The sequence below is a fragment of the Anomaloglossus baeobatrachus genome, chromosome 5 (genome assembly GCF_048569485.1).
Source record: "Anomaloglossus baeobatrachus isolate aAnoBae1 chromosome 5, aAnoBae1.hap1, whole genome shotgun sequence".
NCBI lineage: Eukaryota > Metazoa > Chordata > Amphibia > Anura > Aromobatidae > Anomaloglossus > Anomaloglossus baeobatrachus.
The window spans coordinates 127,736,714-127,755,224 of NC_134357.1; the positions used below are offsets into that span (position 1 = coordinate 127,736,714).

Consider the following 18,511-nt stretch of genomic DNA (forward strand, 5'->3'; position numbering starts at 1 on the left):
CACTTTGGATTTTGACATATTACAGCATTAGGCTATGTGCACACAGTGAGTTTTTATTGCATTGTTTAATGTGTTTTTTTAGTGCGGCTTTGTCACAAAACTGCATGCAAATACTTATGCCAGCCAAGTCCAATAGACTCTTGTCCATGTTGCTTTTTTTCCCCTTTGCAGATTTGGTGCAGAAAAACTGCAGCATGTCTATTCTTTCAGCATTTTTGCCAGTGTTTTTCTACCAAGTGCATTAAAAACGCATTGGGAAAAAAAACGCATCGAAAAGGTGTCTAGACATGCAGATTTTGTGAATTCGCACATAGCGTCAGTCTGCGTTCACAACTGTATTGGCTGCTCCATTAATCTGCATGACAGAAGGAATAATGCAAGATGTTGTATAAGAGACCATGACAGAAGCCCATTGGGGTCCATGCGGAGACAGATTCAACATCATGGTTTAACGTCTCTGGACATATGACAGCAGAACAAGGGAAAAATGTGTATAGAGAATGTGAAAATTATTTAACAAACATGTCAAACTCTGGCCAGCGGGCTGATTTTTTTTGACCCTCGATGCCAGGCGCCCAGTATTCTGTATGGAGGGCTATGCGGCGCCCAGTATTCTGTATGGAGGGCTATGCGGCGTCCAGTATTCTGTATAGAGGGCTATGTGGCGCCCAGTATTCTGTATGGAGGACTATGCGGGGCACATTATTCTGTATGGAAGATTATGTGGGGCCCAGTATTCTGTATGGAGGGCTATGTGGCGCCCAGTATTCTGTATGGAGGGCTATGCGGAGCCCAGTATTCTGTATGGAGGGCTATGTGGCGCCCAGTATTCTGTATGGAGGGCTATGCGGAGCCCAGTATTCTGTATGGAGGGCTATGCGGCGCCCAGTATTCTGTATGGAGGGCTATGCGGCGCCCAGTATTCTGTATGGAGGGCTATGCGGCGCCCAGTATTCTGTATGGAGGGCTATGTGGCGCCCAGTATTCTGTATGGAGGGCTATGCGGAGCCCAGTATTCTGTATGGAGGGCTATGCGGCGCCCAGTATTCTGTATGGAGGGCTATGTGGCGCCCAGTATTCTGTATGGAGGGCTATACGGAGCCCAGTATTCTGTATGGAGGACTATGCGGGGCACATTATTCTGTATGGAAGATTATGTGGGGCCCAGTATTCTGTATGGAGGGCTATACGGGGCACATTATTCTGTATGGAAGATTATGTGGGGCCCAGTATTCTGTATGGAGGGCTATGTGGCGCCCATTATTCTGTATGGAGGGCTATGCAGGGTCCATTATTCTGTATGCAGGACTATGCGGGGCACATTATTCTGTATGTATGTAAGACTATCTATGTAGAAATGTGCAAGATTTAGGCTGTGACCGCACTTTGCGTTTCCACCAGCGTTTCAGCTGCTTTTCAGCTGCTTTTTAGGTCCGTTTTGGGAACCACCTTTTTCATGCCAAAAGGCATGCGTTTTGATTTCACAACAAAGTCTATGGAAAATGGGGATTTCCTGACCCCACTTTGCGTTTTAAAACGCTGCGTTTAATTTGCATATTTTGTGGCAAAAACCATGCGTTCAAAGAAGCAACATGTCAGTTGTTTTTGCCATTTTGGGTGCGTTTTGCTAACATTGGAGTCAATGAGAAATGGCAAAAACCAAGATTCCTACAAATTCCTGCGTTTTGCCTGCTTTTTCTGTGCAGAAAACATAAGTTTTGAACTTACAAAACGCATGCTGTTTGCACATTAAATTAATGATTTCATATGTCCCTTTACACACACATATAATCCGACAATTAAAGAAATTGTTAAATTTAGTGCTATTTTTCTAATAAATACTATATTACTGCCATAATTCCATTTTATATATTTCTATTTTCTTTTTAATTTCTGAACGTATTTAATCCTTTTTTTTTTTCTCTTTTTTTCAATATATTTGAATGTTTAACCTTTATTTAGCAGTGTCTTGATTTACAAAACGCATTAGTCAAAACGCAGGTGGAAAAGCATGTAAAAAGCGCTGAAAACGCATCAAAAACGCAGTAAATACGCATTCGTTTTCAGCGCTAAATTTCTGAAAAAGGCAACTTTGGTCAAAACAATTAAGCCCAAAACGTGTGATAAGAACTGCAAGTAGGTGAACGCAAAGTGGGGTCGCAGCCTTAGAAATCAAATAAAAAAAAAAAAAAAAACATTCTTTATTGGATAACATAATTAAAAACATAAAAATAGATACAAAAGTCAGACATAAAATTCTAAAAAGGTAGGTAAGTGATATATTTGGTTTATATTTTTACAAACAAAAAAAAAAAAGCTATAACCACTTAATAAATCTCTGACGGACCAGGATATTCTGCTGGTCACTATTTTCTGTCCTCTAGAGATGCTCCTTTTATATGGGGAAGGCAGTGATGACCCTAGACGCACTGGCAAGGTGAATTTGAGCGGCACATGCCCTTAAATGGGATTGAAAAACAATCAATGCCACGCTTAAACAATGGTGCACCTTTTGGGCATATACCCTCCAAGAGTCATCCAGGTTATCTTACACCCAGTCTTGATTAATGAGGCAATGATAAATCTTCTGAATTCACTTGTTTGTAAAGAAACAATGCATAAGGCTAAGTTTGAACACTGCGTTTTTTTGACGCTGCGTTTTTGGCCGCTAAAAACGCACAAAAACGCACCTGCGTCGAAAAAAACGCGTCAAAAAACGCATGCGTTTTTACCTCGATTTGGTGCGTTTTTGGCTGCGTTTCTGATCTCTGTGTTTTTCCAATGCATTGCATGGAGGGAAAACGCAGAAAAACGCAGGAAAGAATTGACATGTCCATTTTTTTTTTTCAAGCTCAAAAACGCAGCTTAAAAAAAAACAGTTGTGTGCGGACAGCAAAATTGAAAACTCAGACTTTGCTGGGGAAGCAAAGTCATGCAGTTTTGAGGCCAAAAACGCACCCGAAAAACGCGCAAAAACGCCGCGAAAAACGCACTGTGCGCACATAGCCTAAAAGTCCTGAATATATTAAAAATTGCTTTTACATATGAAGCGGAGCAGCCATGTAACCTCGGCTGCAGTTGTCTGGAATTCTGAACAGACGCGTATAACATGTAGATGATGGTTGACAATAACCAAGGAAGACAAATGAGTTCAATTCTCTTGTTAAGTGTAAATAGCGTCGAGCTCGGAGCTCTTCACATTCACAATATCAATAATGTATAGTTCAGGACTGACGCTTATAAATTTTCCATTGGATCAAGCTATTTGTTTGGCGACTGCACAATCTGACAGCAATGCCAGACAATGGAGCCAACTCAATTCACTGAAACTTAGAAATGTCAAAAAATGTCACGGAAATCACGCTGGTCATCAATGTAATGATGTATGCAATTGCAAAAGACTGGAATCATTGTATACCTGTTTGAAGACCAATTATATCCATCCAATTACTGAAATGTTTTGAAGTCGCGTGAACTTATTTTACGTTTACAATTCTGATGAAATCCCGTTAATATTTACCAGTCCCAATCTGATGTGGACAAAACTGTTCCCGATATCAAGTGGGCTTTACATGCTAAGATATCGATAATGATTTATCGTCGAGGTCATATTGTTCGTGACGCAGATCCGGCATCATTAACGAGATCGCAGTGTGTGACACTTATGTGCGACCTAAAACGATCGCAAAAGCGGCCAAAATAGTTTGCCGCGGAGAGGTCGTCCTAAAACAAAAAATCGTTCTCTTCTAATTAGCGATGTTGTTCGTCGTTCCTGCGGCAGCACACATCGCTGTGTGTGACACCGCAGGAGCGACGAACATCTCCTTACCTGCCTCCACCGACAATGAGGAAGGAAGGAGGTGGGCGGGATGTTACGTCCCGCTCATCTCCGCCCCTCCACTTCTATTGGACGGCTGCCGTGTGATGTCGCTGTGACGCCGCACGACCCGCCCCCTTAGAAAGGAAGCAGTTCGCCGGCCAGAGCGACGTCGCAGGACAGGTAAGTCCATGTAACTGGGTAAGCGAGGTTGTGCGCGACGGGCAGCGATTTGTACGTTTCGCACAACCGACGGGGGCGGGTACAATCGCTTGCAATCTCGGTAGCGAGATCGCAGCATGTAAAGCCTGCTTTAGGATTTTCAGTTTTAGCCTCTTCGTTAATTCGAACGTATGTAGAAAAAGAAAACCTCAATTCTTCTGATTCACCACTGGTCCAACTGTAAAACTCATACATACATATATCCACACACACACACACAAAACGCACACACATATCTATATACATATATACACACGCGCACACAGCCACACCCACCCTCTCTGGCAAAAATTAAGAGACTCCTGCAAAATTGTTTTTCTGATTTTTCTCTTTATAGGTATATTTTTGAGGAAAATGTAAATTGTTCTTTTATTCTATAAACTACTGACAACATGTCTCCAAATTTCCAAACAATACATTTGGTATTTAATTTTCTGAAAATGAGAAATGGTCAAAAAAATAAAAAAAAAATACGTTGCCTGAGCAGATGGAAGCAACTATTTTACAAGGATAATCTTGTATGTGGCTTCAATCATACGTTCTTCGCAAAGTTTAATCTGCGCAATTGGACCATAGAGGACTGGAGGTAATCTTCTCTGATGAGAGAAGATTCCTTCTGCTCAGGCAATGTTCCCAAACTCTGAGGACTGTTTTTTTACAGCAGGACAATGTGCCATGCCACACAGCTAGGTCAATCAATGTGTGGATGAAGGACCACCACATCAAAATCCTGTCATGGCCAGCCCAATCTCCAGACCTGAACCCTATTGAAAACCTCTGGAATGTAATCAAGAGGAAGATGGATAGTCACAAGCTATCAAACAAAGAAGAACTGCTTGAATTTTTGCGCCAGGAGTGGCATAAGGTCACCCAAAAGCAGTGTGGAAAAACTGGTAGAAAGCATGCCAAGACGCATGAAAGCTGGGATTAAAAATCATGGTTATTCCACAAAATATTGATTTCTGAACTCTTCCTGAGGTAAAACATTAGTATTGTTGTTTTTAAATGATTATCAACTTGCTTTCTTTGTTTTTGTTATTTTGACCATTTCTCATTTTCAGAAATAAATACAAAATTTTTTGCATGGAAATTCGGAGACGTTGCCAGTAGTTTATAAAGATAAAAATCAGAAAAACTGAAAATTTGGTAGTGGTCTCTTAATTTTTGCCAGAGCTGTATGTATGTATGTATGTATGTATGTATGTATGTATGTATGTATGTATGTATGTATGTATGTATATATATATATATATATATATATATATATATATATATGGTCCCTGACAGAAGTTCTGTCGCTTATCCATGTTAGGTTATAAGCTTTTATTTACATAACATTAAATTCATTCATTGGTTTTATAAATTACTCTTTTGAAAGCTGAAACCCTCCCAAATTTGGTTTAGGTTATGAAAATAAAGTTGCTGCAAAGCTGAAATTATGATGATTTAATGAAAACAGAAAGGTCAGATTTCGGCAACACAAAAGTTGTTCCCTTGTCATATAATGCACCCAATCCTAGTTTACATCCTCACCTGTGCTCACTAAATGATCGCTTAATTAGTGGGTGTGTATAAAAAGAAACCCAGCTCCCCAGACCTTCAGTTGAACTGCAACTTGACCTCTGACAACTTGCCAAAAATCCACCCTGCGACCAAAGCCTTGATTATCAAGAGGCTGAAGAACAGATCCACTGCAGAGGTGGCTGGCCCCTCTTCCACTGCAGCAGAGCTCCAACAGGCCTAGTCACCTCAAGTCCCTGTGTCAACTAGAACAGTTTGTAGCAGCAGCATGGTGATCCATCTCTACAACAAAGTTCCTCCTGGCAAAGAAGATCAAGGTACTCAAGACTGGCCAGCCCAGTCACCAGACATGAACATCATTGAGCATATTTGGGGGTAGGATGAAAGAGGAAGCTTGGAAGACAAAAACAAAGAATCTAGACGAACTCTGGGAGGCATGTAAGACTGCATTCTTTGCTATTCCTGAGGACTTCATCAATAAATTGTATGAATCATTGTTGAACTGCATGGATGCAGTCCTTCAAGCTCATGGAAGTCACATAAAATATTAAATATGGCTCTACTAGAACCACAACTTCATTCACCAATGTTATGCAACATATGTTTGTATTAGAAGTTAATTATTTGTTTGAATTTCACATTACTTTCTGTGGGCGACAAAACGTTTGTCTTGCCAAAATCTGACCTTTCTGTGTGCATTAAATGATCAATATTTCAGCTTTGCAGCAACTTTATTTTCATAACCTAAACCAAATTTGGGAGGGTTTCAGCTTTCAAAAGAGTAATTTATAAAGCCAATGGATGAATTTAAAGTCAGGCTATAAGCCATTATTTACCTAACATGGATAAGCGACAGAACTTCTGTCAGGGAGTGTATGTATGTACTATTTATATTTTTATTTATTTTTTTTTCATTCATTTTCTTTGGAAAGAGGATATTCTCTCCACTTAATGGCAAATCCTGAATCATGAGGATTCCATGTCACTGTTGGGATCCCAGTGATCAGTTTATTCTGTGTGACAGCCCATCATTAAGTGCTCAATGTCCCTGGAGCACCATTACTGGGCAAATTGAGCAGTGTATAGTGCTTATAGAAATCAATGGGTTGAGCGGGCACGTTGGGTCATCCTGGACAAGAGACACTATGCGACACTCTCCACTATTGCTGATGTGTGTGTTAAATAATGGTGATATGTTATTAATTAAAAGTATAAAATTATACTATGTAATATTATATTCCAATTGTGAAGCCAATGATAAAAAAAAACACAAACAATCTAACCCTACTAGTATTAGTGGTGGCCTGACATTACAACATGTAACAATCACAATGGCAGACATACCGGTATTACAAAAGTTTGGCACCAAGTATAAATGTTGTAACTTTCTGATCCCTGAGGTCTGACCATTAGGACCCTCATCAATTAAGAAATCGGGGTTTGTGCAGGAGAGCTGCTCTTGCTCCCGCTAGCAGTCTAATAGAGAATGAAGGGAGCGGAGGTGTGCCTGTCCACCCTCTGCTCCATTCAGGAGCTCTGCAGAGCACTTTTCATAGAATCAGTGGGAGTCTAAGTGGTCAAACCCCCAACAATCTGAAAGTTGACCCCATGTCATAAATAGAGGATAACACGCATACTTGTTCCAAACTCTTTAAAAGATAATGTCACCAGGTTTTTGCTACCTCATCTGAGAGCAGCATTATGTAGAGACATAGACCCTAATTCCAGCTTTGTGTCACTTACTGGGCTGTTTGCTGTCATTTTGATAAAATAACTCTTTTCTCTGCTGCAAATCTAGCAGTTATTCGAATATGGAGCTCTGTAACCCCGCCCAGAACACGGATTACAGTGTACATACAAAATTGCCAATCAATGCTGTGGGCGGGGTTATACAGTGCTCAGGAATATGCTGGACTATCTGGCAGCACGCCAAGTAGTCTTCTAATGATAATTTACTGCTGATTAAACAGTTGATTTTAGCAAAAACTTCACAAAGCAGCCCAGTAAGTGACACATCCATTGAGTCAGGATCACTGTTCCTACGTTATGCTGCTCTTAGACTAGGTGGCAAAAACCTGATTACAGATTCCCTTTAAATGGAGGGCACCAGTGCTCTGGTGGAAAAAGTGGTCTATATTGGAGCATGTGTGTTTTGAGCAAAACTGTGCAGCTTTTTTTATTTTAATATAGCTCTTGCAATAGTAAAAGACTTGTTCTCGTCTATGACGACATAAAAAGGTCAGTATCCACAAAGCATACCCTAACAGAATTAAATGAGGAACTGTAACAATACGCACTGCCTTGTCATTAGCATAGAAACTGCTGGCGCCAACATGGAGACGCTTTCAAGCCTTAACACTTTGATTTACTGTGAGCCCGTGGCTGGCAGACATTCACTGCAACAGGTCCATCTCGCCTTATAAAATTAAGTCATCATTTACTAAGCAATGTCCATTCCGCAAAGTACTCTAATGTAGTTCTTAGCTGTTCTCCGTCATAGCATTACATATTGACCTTTACCCGAGACATAAAAGGTTTTTCTGGTCTAATATTTGAAGAACAGTAACCAGCAGGAACAGATCACTAGATAGCACTTATGGTCAGGCTGTGGAAGCCAAAGGAAGACCATGGTACCCGAAGATGACTTGTGTTCGAGCCCATGTGCCACCATCTAAGGAGCAGGAACTAGAAGTGATCTACATTGATAAGTCAATAATTGGCAGGCATCATGTATACGTTCAACTAGAGAAATTACTAAATTGAGTAGTTGAATAATGAACAGAAGTCCATCTTAAATGAGCGATAGCTAATAGAATGGCGCCATCTTGTCATATTGAAAGATAGCCGTATGTACTGTCCATGTGAAGAGACGGAAGGCACTCACCAGATATGCAGTAAAAAAAGCTGTTTTATTCGACCATCAGGTCAGGGGGAAAGGCGTGAGGGAGGTGGGTACACACAATCCGTCGGACGACGGCCGTTTCGCGTCTTTACAACCGACACTTCCACGAGTCCATGAGACTTTTTTTACTGCATATCTGGTGAGTGCCTTCTGTCTCTTTTCACATGGACTGTATGGATTGTTGTCTTTTGGAATGAGCACCGTGGCCAGAATGCAAAGAAATGTACAAGCCATATAATGCGTGTATAAACCTGAAACAGGAAGATTGAGCGGTTAGCTCGCTGAATGGTGCCAGTGTTTCCTCCTTTCTCCGTTTTGGCTGTATGTACTGTACAGTGGCGAGAATAGGTTTCTTTCCCACAAATACTGCAACCTGTAATTTTTATTTTCAAGCATTTCCAGTGAAATATCTTGGTGGTTAATAAACCCAGATAGAATGCCATTCTGCTTCCCCCTTTTTACGGATATCACACCAGCACATTGCATCCCTTCCCAAATAGATTACAATCTAATTTTAGAACCTGAGACAGATAAAATGACTTGCCAAAAGGTCACACAAAGTTAGAACAGGGTCTCTCCAAAAGCAAATGTCCCCGCCTGCGTTCACATGTGAGGCCTGCGTTCACATGCAAGAGCCTCACTCCTCCGCACAGGCTCACAGATATCACCGCATGTGTCAGTCATTGTCTCTAAGGAGATCTCGCCTCGTCAGGTGTCTCTCCAGGAGCTAGAGCCACCTTCCATACACTGGAGACGCTAGCAAAGAGAAGATAATCAGTGGCCGACTGGTCCTCTATCTCCTGAGCATCCCCAAAATTACAAGCCAGTTTGGGGGGAGAAAAGTTCAGTTTCACATTGCACACCAGCAGGTCACCCAGAGCAGACTGGGTGAGAAATGTTAATACAGAGAGCTAATAGATCGAGTCACTATATGATATTGTGAAGCTCTTAGCTGGAGACTTCAGAAGGATCTGCCACTACAAGATCCCATTAAGCATCTTTGGACGTTAGGGTTTCAGGAGTTCACTTAGCAGCTGCATCCATTGGCCTATTGCATTAGGGCAGGGGTGGGGAACCTCCGGCCCGCGGGCCGCATGCGGCCCGCCATGACCTTTTATGTGGCCCCCGGGCAGATTCCCGGGGGAGGCAGTGCTGGTGCTGTCACCGCAGTTTGCTGCCGCCGGCCCTTTAAATCCACACATTGCTGTTTGTGCTGCAATGTGTTCTCCCGTCGGCCAGTGCCAATTGTGGGCGGGTCTACAGCAGCCTCAGCTTCCAGCCTTGTGTGTCCGCCCCCTGCCCTCCGGAGATCAGTGCCTGCCTTCTCCTTCTGATGCAGTGTGTCCGGCTCCTGCACTCCGGTGATGTGAGTGCAATGCTGCTGTGAGTCCAGCGCCGACCTTCTGCTGCTATGTGCCCTGCCCAATGCTTTGTGCCTCCCCACACCAGTTCTGTAAACCCTCTCCCCCAGAGTTGCATGAAACTCTCAGCGCAGTGTGGCCCCCAATGTCCTGTGTGCACCCCTCCCCCAGTCCTGTGTGCAGCCCCCCAATGTCCTGTGTGCAGCCCATCACCCAGTAGTCCTGTGTGCACCCCTCCCCCAGTCCTGTGTGCAGCCCCCCAATGTCCTTTGTGCACCCCCACACAATCCTATGTGCAGCCCATCACCCAGTCCTGTGTGCACCCCATCACCCAGTCCTGTGTGCACCCCATCACCCAGTCCTGTGTGCACCCCCCCAGTCCTGTGTGCACCCCCCCAGTCCTGTGTGCAGCCCCCCAATGTCCTGTGTGCACCCCCACACAATCCTATGTGCAGCCCATCACCCAGTCCTGTGTGCACCCCCTCAGTCCTGTGTGCACCCCCCCCAGTCCTGTGTGCACCCCCCCCAGTCCTGTGTGCAGCCCCCCCCAGTGCTGTGTGCAGCCCCCCCAGTCCTGTGTGCAGCCCCCCCCAGTCCTGTGTGCAGCCCCCCCCCCAGTCCTGTGTGCAGCCCCCCCCCCAGTCCTGTGTGCAGCCCCCCCCCCAGTCCTGTGTGCACCCCCCCAGTCCTGTGTGCAGCCCCCCAATGTCCTGTGTGCACCCCCACACAATCCTATGTGCAGCCCATCACCCAGTCCTGTGTGCACCCCCTCAGTCCTGTGTGCACCCCCCCAGTCCTGTGTGCACCCCCCCCAGTCCTGTGTGCACCCCCCCCAGTCCTGTGTGCAGCCCCCCCCAGTGCTGTGTGCAGCCCCCCCAGTCCTGTGTGCAGCCCCCCCCCCCAGTCCTGTGTGCAGCCCCCCCCAGTCCTGTGTGCAGCCCCCCCCAGTCCTGTGTGCAGCCCCCCCCCAGTCCTGTGTGCAGCCCCCCCCAGTCCTTTGTGCAGCCCCCCCCAGTCCTTTGTGCAGCCCCCCCCCAGTCCTTTGTGCAGCCCCCCCCCCAGTCCTGTGTGCAGCCCCCCCCCCAGTCCTGTGTGCAGCCCCCCCCCCAGTCCTGTGTGCAGCCCCCCCCCCAGTCCTGTGTGCAGCCCCCCCCCCAGTCCTGTGTGCAGCCCCCCCCCCAGTCCTGTGTGCAGCCCCCCCCCCAGTCCTGTGTGCAGCCCCCCCCAGTCCTGTGTGCAGCCCCCCCCAGTCCTGTGTGCAGCCCCCCCCAGTCCTGTGTGCAGCCCCCCCCAGTCCTGTGTGCAGCCCCCCCCCCCAGTCCTGTGTGCAGCCCCCTCCCCAGTCCGGTGTGCAGCCCATCACCCAGTAGTCCTGTTTGCACCCCCCCAATCCTGTGTGCACCCCTCCCCCAGTCCTGTGTGCACCCCCCCAATGTCCTGTGTGCAGCCCCCCAATGTCCTGTGTGCAGCCCCCCAATGTCCTGTGTGCACCCCCCAGTCCTGTGTGCACCCCCCCAGTCCTGTGTGCACCCCCCCAGTCCTGTGTGCACCCCCCCAGTCCTGTGTGCACCCCCCCCAGTCCTGTGTGCACCCCCCCAGTCCTGTGTGCACCCCCCCCAGTCCTGTGTGCACCCCCCCAGTCCTGTGTGCACCCCCTCCCCAGTCCTGTGTGCACCCCCCCCAGTCCTGTGTGCACCCCCCCCCAGTCCTGTGTGCACCCCCCCCAGTCCTGTGTGCACCCCCCCCAGTCCTGTGTGCACCCCCCCCCAGTCCTGTGTGCACCCCCCCCCAGTCCTGTGTGCAGCCCCCCCAGTCGTGTGTGCAGCCCCCCCAGTGATGTCTGTGGCTCCCCCCAGTGATGTCTGTGGCTCCCCCCAGTGATGTCTGTGGCTCCCCCCCAGTGATGTCTGTGGCTCCCCCCCAGTGATGTCTGTGGCTCCCCCCCAGTGATGTCTGTGGCTCCCCCCCAGTGATGTCTGTGGCTCCCCCCCAGTGATGTCTGTGGCTCCCCCCCAGTGATGTCTGTGGCTCCCCCCCAGTGATGTCTGTGGCTCCCCCCCCAGTGATGTCTGTGGCTCCCCCCCAGTGATGTCTGTGGCTCCCCCCCAGTGATGTCTGTGGCTCCCCCCCCAGTGATGTCTGTGGCTCCCCCCCCAGTGATGTCTGTGGCTCCCCCCCAGTGATGTCTGTGGCTCCCCCCCCAGTGATGTCTGTGGCTCCCCCCCAGTGATGTCTGTGGCTCCCCCACAGTGATGTCTGTGGCTCCCCCACAGTGATGTCTGTGGCTCCCCCACAGTGATGTCTGTGGCTCCCCCACAGTGATGTCTGTGGCTCCCCCACAGTGATGTCTGTGGCTCCCCCACAGTGATGTCTGTGGCTCCCCCACAGTGATGTCTGTGGCTCCCCCACAGTGATGTCTGTGGCTCCCCCACAGTGATGTCTGTGGCTCCCCCACAGTGATGTCTGTGGCTCCCCCACAGTGATGTCTGTGGCTCCCCCACAGTGATGTCTGTGGCCTCCCCCACAGTGATGTCTGTGGCCTCCCCCACAGTGATGTCTGTGGCCTCCCCCACAGTGATGTCTGTGGCCTCCCCCACAGTGATGTCTGTGGCCTCCCCCACAGTGATGTCTGTGGCCTCCCCCACAGTGATGTCTGTGGCCTCCCCCACAGTGATGTCTGTGGCCTCCCCCACAGTGATGTCTGTGGCCTCCCCCCAGTGATGTCTGTGGCCTCCCCCCAGTGATGTCTGTGGCCTCCCCCCAGTGATGTCTGTGGCCTCCCCCCAGTGATGTCTGTGCCTCCAGCCCCTCCAGTGGTGTCTGTGCCCCCAGCCCCGCGTGTGGTGTCTGTGCCCCCAGTTAATTAATTGCTTCACCCAATATAGCAGGGTCATTTAAACATTGATAATTTTGTGCGGCCCCCGAAGGTTGGTAGAAATTTCCAAATGGCCCCCGACAGAAAAAAGGTTCCCCACCCCTGCATTAGGGCATCATTGAGGTTTTTTAATATAAAGTGGTTTTCCAGGCTAAACATACATTTCTGCAGTCATTATGTGATTGTACGCACCAAATCCTGACAGTATGTGATATGCACATTGTCAGGATTCCCTTCAATTACCAGCTCGAATGGTCAACATGTGATTGCCAGTAAGAAACGTACATACCGGGGATCACGTGCCAACTAGGAAGTTTTGTAGATGTCAAGATAAGTCGGCACTTGACAGAAACTAAGCAAATCGTATACTTCTGACGAACGCTCGAGCTGGCAATTGAGGGGAATCCTGACAGTATGCCCTTTTTCATCAATCTGCAGTCACTCTCATAAAATGACTGCTGAAATTTAAGTTAAGCCTAGAGGGTTCACTCACACTAGCACATAAATGCGACAAGAGCAATGTGAGAAAAAAAAAATAAAACATCACATTGTACTCAAACCAATGTTATTCTAAGGCTATGTGCGCACGTCGCGTAAAAACATGCAGTTACGCTGCGCTTTGTAGCGCAGCGTAACTGCATGCGTCCTGCGTCCCCTGCACAGTCTATGGAGACTGTGCAGGGGCCGTGCGCACGTGGCGTTTAAGAGCGCAGCGCTTCGGCTACTGCCGAAGCGCTGCGCAAAAAGAAGTGACATGTCACTTCTTTCCTGCGCTTTGCCGGCAGCTCCTGCTCTGTCTATGGCAGGAGCTGCAGGCAGAGCGCATGGAATCGGCGCTCACTACGGACATTTCTGCAGCGATCTAAAGCGCACATGTGCTCTTCAGATCGCTGCAGAAATTTCTGCAGGGCTTGTACGCAACGTGCGCACATAGCCTTAGGCTGAGGCCACACGGGGTTATGTGCGAGTCCTCGCATGACACTCGGCTCATGCTCGCAGCACAGCGGGCACCGAGGGTCATGCGACTGTGGTCTGATCAGACCACAGCTGCGGAGGAGAGGGCCGGCTCTGTGGAGGAGAGGGAGGGATATATCTCCCTATCTCCTCCGTTGCCGGCTGATGCGATTCTCGCAGTGCACTCGTGGTACATCAGTGTAACGCTACTGCATGCGATGCGATGTAATATATATATATATATATATATATATATATATATATATATATATATATATATATATATATATATATATATATATATATATATATATATATATATATATATATATATATATATTATATATATATATATATATATATATAATGAAAATGGAGCATCTGTATGCCGTCTGATATATACAAATACATTACCATTCTGTAAAGAGTCCTGTAAGGCTACTTTCACACATCCGGTTTGAGCAGTGCGGCTCAATCCGGCTGTGAAACCTATGCAACGGATGCGGCGAAAACACCGCATCCTTTGCATAAGTTTTTACATGCGGCCGGTCCGGTTTTTCCCGGTTGCGGCACGCTACTGAGCATGCGCAGTGGAAGAAACCGCATGCGGCGGCCGGATGCGTTTTTTCCGCATCGCGCCGCATCCGGCGTCCATAGTCATGCATTGGAAAATGCGCCGCAGCAGCCGGATGCGGCGCGATGCGTTTTTTTTTGCCGGAGCAAAAAACATTGCGGGCAACGTTCCATCCGGCCGCGGCATCGGCTAAATCTGCACAATACGGCACTAATGTAAGTCTATGCAAAAAAAAAAAAACGCAACCGGCGGCAAAAAAAACGGTTGCGGTTTTTCTGCAGAGCGCCATATTGTGCCGCAGAGCAAAAACCGGATGTGTGAAAGTAGCCTAAATGATTGTAGAATAATAGCTGCTGAGGAAAAGAAAAAAAACACGCATTGCATACGAATGGCATACAGATGGTAAGTGAGAAATAAATAAAAAAATGTTGCACCCTCGCATGACATATGGAATACCAAATTTTGGATGCCACTTTCATTTTGCATGTAAAACAGGAAATTAAAGCCAATACATCTCACTGATAAAAGCAACTTGGCTGTTCTGCTTCATGTACAACATTAAAAGATTTTAATATTGGCAAATGCAGGTCTGAATTAAATAGTAAATAAGGACATTGATGTATAAAAATCATTTGATCGGGAGATCAATAAAAACAAGGAACGTAAACCCCATAAAGCTGTAATGACGCGCTCATCAATCTGCATCATTACCACTGCGCCTGTCTGGGAGGCAGGAATTCTCGGCCGCCCTCCTCGTGCTCTGCTGACTCCCAAGGGATTTCCATGACTGCTTTTTTCCATCAAGAGACATACTTTTAACAAACACTAATCATGACACCAGTTTGTTTGTTTTTTATTACATATGTATGGCCGTAAGATGCAAGAAATAAGCAGCTCCATGTCAGTACGTGAGAAAGAACGGACGTTATATTGCAAATCACAATACACGTTGTGCCTTTTGTGATTGCGTATGTCGTGAGAAAGTCAGTCTTCATTCAACTAGAACAGCCAAATTAATAATAATAATAATAATAATAATAATAATAATAATAATAATAATAATAATAGTTATTAATTTATATAGCGCTATTAATTCCATAGCGCCTTACATACATCAACTAATCACGCTGACCCTTTAATAGGGTCATCTATAATAAAGGGGCGCAGGTGGGGTTGGGGGGGTTTCTTCCACTGAGAGACGACACCCCCAACAGGTTTATTTAGAGTGCATTTCCCGAGGATTTATAATTGCACCAGTATTGCCGCGCCCCCCCATAACATATTATGGAGCATCTTATAACTCTGGGTGGTTCCTGTGTCATTCCTTCTAGAAATTCACAAACAAATTGACAATTGGGCTTTACCAATCCCCTTGTCAACAGGGAGTGTCACTACCCACTCTGGTGTTACCAAGTCACTGCAAACAGTGTAACGTAACGTCTCCCATGTGTAGTAGTCAGCGGATCCCACGGATTTTGACAGGATCAGTCAATCATTGAATATGTATGGGGCCACCTTGCAATTATCGGGGAAACATCAGGATCCCTTTGTTCTGCAGAGATAATCAGCTGGCAGCATTTTCAGCTCTCCACATAGAGAACAATAGAATACTTGAGCCGAGCTTAAGGGGGCGTCGGCATTCGCGGGGCTCAAGTGAAGTTGTGACGTCTCACTAGTCCCACTCCCAATCACAGTCATCTGCTCTCTCTTCGCCTGATTAATCAATAGAAATTGAGAGCAGCGGATGCCTTATCACTTCCTCCAGATATCAATTATGTCCGTAGGATGAGAAAGTGAAGCCAGCGCTGACTGACCACAGGGAGTTTCAAAGTGTCACGTGAGCCTCGGGAGAGCCAGTGCTGATACTGCTAGAAGTAACTATAACTATTTTACTGGGGGGGAACCTAGGGATTCAGAAGGGGTTATCAGTAGTGGACAAGCCCTTTAACATTCCTATGTATGGGAGAGATTGTCAGTAGGATTTTAACAACCAGCTGTTTGAGAAAAAAAAAATAGGGATGGGCACAATCCACAGCTGAAGAAACTAGATATACCAGAATGGTTATTTCATCTGGAATACAATAAGTCAGTAAAACAGACATGTAAGGAGTGGAGCACGGTCCGGTATTAGGAGACTGGTGAGGCTGTGTATGTGTGACACAGTATAACATAAATATATCATCGGAGTTGGGTCGTTTTGGGTACTCTGACAGCTTGAGCTGCTTCTTTAGTGGTCCTCTTGTCAGCTGTAAGCAGCTCCTTCAGCGGTAATCAAGTACTGTATTTCCAGCTGACTAGGACCAATGCCAAACCTGACTATTCCAGTGCAGATCCCATATACATCACAACTGTCTGAATCACGAGAACAGTCAGTGCATTAATGTTCACAGGGCTACATTCAGCCAACATGTCTGCCGCCCATTCGTGCAATATACGGTGAGAACGAGCAAGAGCCAGGGGGTGCCTCTATGATGTCCATGAGCTCTCACAGGTTACGCTGCTTTCACACATCCGGTTTGTGCTGAGCGGCACAATCCGGCTCAAAAACCTATGCAACGGATGCGGCGAAAAAACTGGATCCGTTGCATAAGTTTTTCCATGCGGCCCGTCCGGTTTTTGATGGATGCGGCTTGATACTGAGCATGCACAGTACAAAAAACCACATCCGGCGTCCATAGGCTTGCATTGTGAATCGCGCCGGATCCGGATCGCGCCATATTGTGCCGCACGGCAAAAACTAGATGTATGAAAGCAGCCTTACCCTTCATGCCATGTTCAATGTTGCTTTCAAAAAAGTAGTATGAGATACAACTGGTTGGTGAATGGAAGAGAAAACGTTTTTAAAAGCAAAAACAACATAAAATGCTTTCTGGCTAACTAACACATGTAAAATTATATCCACCTCTGCTTTACTGACAACCAATAAAATGCAAAAAGATCCCAAACCAAATAAGAACAACAGATGAGCTCTCAACACCGGCCCAGGTCCTGGCTTCACCCACCAACCCAAGGAACCAAATTCAATTTTGATTTGGTTGAGATAAAGGATTTTACAAGTAAATCTTTGTAAAACTGGTCATGAATGGTATCAGGACCTTGTTGTAAGTGGCTCTAAACAGTCAAAAGCAGCACCGCTGGGGCAATCGGGCATCATTTCCAACAGTCACTTCTTACCTCTGGCAGACAACTTCTTGGTGTTGATGATCTTTGCAGCATATTCCTGGTTGGAGGATTTCTTCACACATCTCCGTACTACGGAAAAGGCACCCCTTGGAGAAAAGGAAAATAAGACTTGGTTAATAAAAACAACAAATAGATGCAACAGTATTCAATTCCAATAAAGCCGACCGGCAGGTTAGTGCTATTTGGGTGACACAATGGCGAAGGGACAGAGGTAGTAGCACCAATACTCCGAATGAGACAGTCATGTAAAGACACTAGTGTTGAGCGAGTAGATAACTGTTCCTACTTGCTATGCTGTTAGCGAGTATTGTCCGCTACTCGCATATCAGTTAAGAGTAGCAGGCACAACGTAAGTCAATGGGAAATACTCGCTAAGTAGTGAGTAACCCAAGAGTAACCCAAAAAACGTACTTTTCGTGCGAGTAGCGAATAGTACAGCTTTAGGGTTACTCACTACTTAACGATTATTACCCATTGACTTACATTGTGTCCGCTACTCATAACGGATATGCGAGTAGCGGACAATACTCGCTAACAGCATAGCAAGTACTAATAGTCAACTACTCGATCAACACTAACAGGCACCGAATTACAATTTCATTACTGTCCAACTAGGCTCATGATCTGCCCAAACATGGCAGCCATTTCTATGCAAGGTCTCGAAGGGACAAAGATTACATTCTTGTCACATAAGAGGAAATATTTAATTTTTATAAGAGAAATGCCGCCACATATAGGATTGCAGTGTTCTTCACCTAAAAGAAAAACAGGACCAAGATAAAATGTGCATGCCCTTACCAGGTCTTCCTACTGTATGTGACAACTTCTACGATTTTCTCTAGCTACTGCAATACTTAAGAACTAGAGTTGAGCGAGTACCTAACTATTCGTACTCGCTATACTCATAACAAGTACTGTCTACTACTCGCATATTCATTCCAAATAGCGTGTGCAATGCAAGTCAATGGAGAAAAACATGCAAAGTAACTAGTGACTCGAATTCCGCACTTTGCTACTCGCACGAATAGTACGGCATTCGGGTTACTCATTACTTTGCGAATTTTTCCCCACTGACTTGCATTGCACACGCTATTTGGAACAA

At 46.2% G+C, this 18,511-nt stretch overlaps 1 protein-coding gene across 24 annotated transcripts in view; it reads right to left on the reverse strand.

Moving 5' to 3' along the window:
* The window catches only part of CAMK2G (calcium/calmodulin dependent protein kinase II gamma), a 333,717-nt gene that overhangs the window by 295,850 nt on the left and 19,356 nt on the right, over positions 1–18,511 (reverse strand). For all 24 annotated transcript variants that reach the window (XM_075348871.1, XM_075348864.1, XM_075348870.1 and 21 more), the window contains exon 2: positions 17,401–17,495. In XM_075348871.1, coding sequence (XP_075204986.1) covers positions 17,401–17,495 — 95 coding nt within the window. The remainder of the gene's footprint in view (positions 1–17,400; positions 17,496–18,511) is intronic.